Source organism: Gouania willdenowi, chromosome 1 (genome assembly GCF_900634775.1).
Source record: "Gouania willdenowi chromosome 1, fGouWil2.1, whole genome shotgun sequence".
NCBI classification, from domain to species: Eukaryota; Metazoa; Chordata; class Actinopteri; order Blenniiformes; family Gobiesocidae; genus Gouania; species Gouania willdenowi.
The window spans coordinates 1207603-1212147 of NC_041044.1; the positions used below are offsets into that span (position 1 = coordinate 1207603).

The 4545-nt window shown below is 38.0% G+C and overlaps 1 protein-coding gene across 1 annotated transcript in view; it reads right to left on the reverse strand.

The window, feature by feature from the left end:
* Positions 1-214: 214 nt before the first annotated feature.
* The window catches only part of tmem109 (transmembrane protein 109), a 7540-nt gene continuing 3209 nt past the window's right edge, over positions 215-4545 (reverse strand). Inside the window, exon 3 of the mRNA XM_028443295.1 lies at positions 215-1419. Within this exon, the coding sequence (XP_028299096.1) occupies positions 1043-1419 (377 nt within the window). The 3' untranslated portion in view covers positions 215-1042. The remainder of the gene's footprint in view (positions 1420-4545) is intronic.

Sequence of the window (4545 nt, forward strand, 5' to 3'; positions counted from 1 at the left end):
AACCCATACATACCAATACTAACCCGTACATACCAATACTAACCCATACATACCAATACTAACCCGTACATACTAACCCATACATACCAATACTAACCCGTACATACCAATACTAACCCATACATACCAATACTAACCCGTACATACCAATACTAACCCGTACATACCAATACTAACCCATACATACCAATACTAACCCGTACATACTAACCCATACATACCAATACTAACCCGTACATACTAACCCGTACATACTAACCCATACATACCAATACTAACCCGTACATACTAACCCATACATACCAATACTAACCCGTACATACTAACCCATACATACCAATACTAACCCGTACATACTAGGCCTGGCACTCTTTGGTCGTATACGTTGCATTAGTTTAAAGGCACATTAAAATATTAATACAACAGTTGAATAAAGACACCAAACAGAAGCTGCTGTTGGTATGAGACCCAACACGTTCATGAAGAATAAGGCACGTACAGTAACATCACACCGCGATATTAAAGAGTCACAGAGAAGGATAGAGATGTTCAGGACCAGCACCTCCTGCTACACTACCATGGTCCATATGGTGGTCCTCGTGATGGTCTTCATGGTGGTCCTCATCTCAACACATTAAAATTGGAAAACCATCAGATACAGCTGGTCAGCTAGCAGCAAGCTTAGCATAGACCTTGTCAGCATTTGGATTGAACACAGAACATATGGAGACAGTTCCTCAGGAACTCATGGACGGTTCATCTGTGATTGAGATGAGAACAGATCATCTAGTAGATCTCTATGGGGGGATTTGTATGTTTCCGTCAGAAAAAGCTGACTGTCAGTCGGGAATATTCTAAAACACAGGAATGTTATAAATTTAAAAAAAATTGGAGCATCCAAACGAGTGAATTTCAGGATTTTAAAAGTTCTTCTGTGATGATCTACAGGGACAATCTTTGAACCCACTGGTCTGATGTGGGAATAAACGTGGATTCAGATATAAAGCTGCAGTATGTATTCCTGAGAGTAGAACAATCTCCATCAGTCCTCTCTACTGGTCCACCTCTCCATGTCCCTCAGACGTTTCTCCAGGAGCTTCACTTGCTCCTCCAGTCGAGCCGTTTTGTCTGCAGTATTCGGCGCTCCACCCCCAAAGGACACGCCGAACAGGACGCACACGAATACCAGGGCGGCCAGGCGCAGGGCCATGGTCTCCGTGCCCACGCGGTAATCACTGAGGATGAAGACGAAACAGGCCAGAGCCAAGCCCACCTTCACCAGCCACAGCACGCACCTCAGGGTGGAGGCCACCAACCGCAGCATGTGGGACAGCAGCCAGTAGCCAATCACAACCACCAGAACCCACTGAGCCACAAAGATCACGCCCTCAGCCGTCACTCTGGAGGCGGGGACTCTGACTGTGGAGAAAACATGAAATACTTTACAGATGGATCTGTAGGATGGACCATCACTCTGACTGGCCAATGGGGGTGCTCCGTATGAAGAGACTGCCAGTCTATTCATACATTTCTATATAAAGAGCCACAACCAATTTTTAAAAAATATTTTTTGGAGTCTATGTGTATATTACTTTTTCTTTTTGCAGTTTTTGTGTTTGATGAGTGTTATTTGTGTATTTATGTTTTAATTATGTGTTTTTTTAAAATAATCTTTATGTGTCAGATTAATTGTGTGTTGTCATGATGTGTATTTCTCATTTTGTGTGTTTTTTGTTTTTGTTTTTAAAGTCATTTAGTGTGGTATTGGGAGTCATTTTGTGTTTCTAGTGTCGTTTTGTCTATTTTTCAATAAGTTTTGTACTTTGTAGAAACAAGTTTATTTTTGTTGTCTTTTTTGTACATTTTTATGTAATTTTTTATGCAGTCAGGGAGCCATTTTGTGTATTTTTATTATAAATGAAAATTGCCATATACATTGTTCTCAGTTATTTTTCTTCCGCAACTCCTATATGTGTGACCTTGACCTTCACTTAAGGTCATATTTAAGGTCAAGGTCAGTCTTCTGTTTTTCCTGCATTATTACTTTCAATTTCATTAGTAAAATAACAAACTTGTCAACAAATCCAGATACACGTTGTTATTTTTGCCAATTTTTTCAAATTGCCAAATATGTATTTGCCTTGTGAATACAGGTTTGGCCAAGTTGTGTTAAAATTTCATTTTTGTGTGGTCATGGAGTAATGTGTATTTTTGTGCTTTTCTATAACTAGTACAGAGCCCGTCGGAAGTATGTATTGATATAGTGGGAGCTTAAGTAGAGGTGGTAATTATGGGCATAATAATAACGTAGTATGTAGTGTTATAAAGGGGTTTATTTGCAGGTGCAAAGTAAAATAGTGTGTGTGATTTATCTGGTTTAATTCTATGGGACATGAACATGATAAATGTGTCTGTTTTTTACTTATTTTCATATTTTTTTGTTGGGTGTATTTTTCTGTAATGTGTGTTTTTGGAGTCATTTTGTGTATAAATATTTAGGTTTGTGTATTTTCAGTCATTTTCATATTTTTGTTGTCGTTTGGTGTATTTTTCTGTAATGTAGGTTTTATGGAATCATTTTGTGTGTTTTTGGAGCCTTTTGTATATTTTTGTGCATTTCTGTTGACATTTTGTGTGCTTCCTGTATAAATATTGTTTAGTTTTTTGTTTTACGTCATTTGTTGTATAGTTATAGTTTTTTGTTGTTGTCATTGTAGAGTGTGATTCTGGAGTCATTTTGTATCTTTTTTTAGTGTAGTTTTTTGTCGTGTACCTGCCTATCTTTCACTAAACATATCTATTGTCAGTAGTTAGATGTAGTGGCAGGTGTGACGTGAGTGAAGCTGCAGTGATCAGGTGACCTTCACTATGTAGCAACATGTAAACACTTAGATCTGACTGTAACACTACAGTCAATACCACCCTATACTTACGCACCTACATGCATGTCACGTAGACGGTGATCCATAGTGAAGCACACCTGATCGACATGTGTGTGTGTGTGAGACGCTCTACCTTGGACTCTAATCTCCTCCGTTAGTTCTCACACACACACACCCTGCTGATAAATGTGCAGCTTTCAACACAGCAGCCATTGTCGTCAATAACTTCAGGGTGAGGAACGTCTGGTCTAAATATCGTACGGTCAAACTAACATGAAAATAAACGTTTTGAAACGTCATCACCAAATAAGGAACAGTAAAAAGTATTTTTCCTCAAAAGAGAAAAGAAAAGTCCACAGGAGCTCTGGTACACACTGGAAGTGAGCTGTGTAGTAAAATAGATATGGATGGTGCTCTAGCGCCCCCTCACACCCTGAGGTCAAAAGCTGAATAGATTTCATTTGTCGTGCTGTTCAATAGTGAAATAAAATTAAAAAAAACATTTGGAAATGACCAAATTACTCCAAAATAACAGATACACACACTCTGGGTATTTGGAAGCTGTTGACTAAGTTTCAGGTCGAACTCGCTCCACATCAGGGAGATATTCACTCCACGCACACGCACGCGCACACAGACTTTTTTTTGCTTTTATACGTAGATATTTAAATGTTTTTTGGAGTCACATTGTGCATATGTAGATATCTATCTGCAGTTTTTGTGTGTTATGATTGTGTTTTGTGTGTCTATGTTGTCCTTTTGTGTTTTATGCGGTCATGTAGCCACAGGGCTCGAGACTGTAAGCAAATTGGTTGCATATGCGAATATTTTTTCAGTGTGTGTGAGTGAAAATCCAAAAAAAGGAAACTTCCTCGTCCTGTTGAGTCTTCTTCCTGTGAATCAGGGTCCGACATGGACACTACACGTTGCCATGTCGCCATGGGGCGGGGGGGCACCGGGCATAGTGAGAGTGCATGTGGGGCGCCAAGCAGATACAGACCAGATGTTCAGCTGTGGCTCTCTCAGAGCAGTGGTCTGCAACCTGCGGCTCCGGGACCTAATGTGGCCCTTTGACTCTTATACAATGGCTCCCTATAGCTTCAAATAAAATAAATAGTAATTTTTACAGAGTCTATTAATGACAAATAAAATCATGATATAACAATTTGTTAACCTAAAATAAATCAGGTTGTACAATGACTCAGCACATTCCTACAACATCTACAGACCATCAACTTTCCTCCACCTGTGACTAACCTTAAGTTTTAAATCCCTGGTAAGAAACTAAACCAACAAAAACACTATTTCTGGAAGAAAATACAGATTTTAATTGTGTGGGAACAGATTCATTTAACCACCAATGTACAGGTTAAATATGTATGTTTTATGTGTGGCAAGAAATGAGTAATTAGCATGTGTTGATCACATGATCATGTGTTATTATATTCATGTTACTTTTTATAGACTTTCATATACATTAACTATAAAAATCTTCTTCATAAAGATTGTGTTCATGTAAACTGTGATGTGTAAGAATTTGAAAATGAAAGATATTGTTTTATTTATTTTATTTTAAACTATTTTTAAGTTTCTATTTACATGATCAATATAAATTAAATCAAACATTATTCTATATAATTATAACTGTATATAATGTAATCCA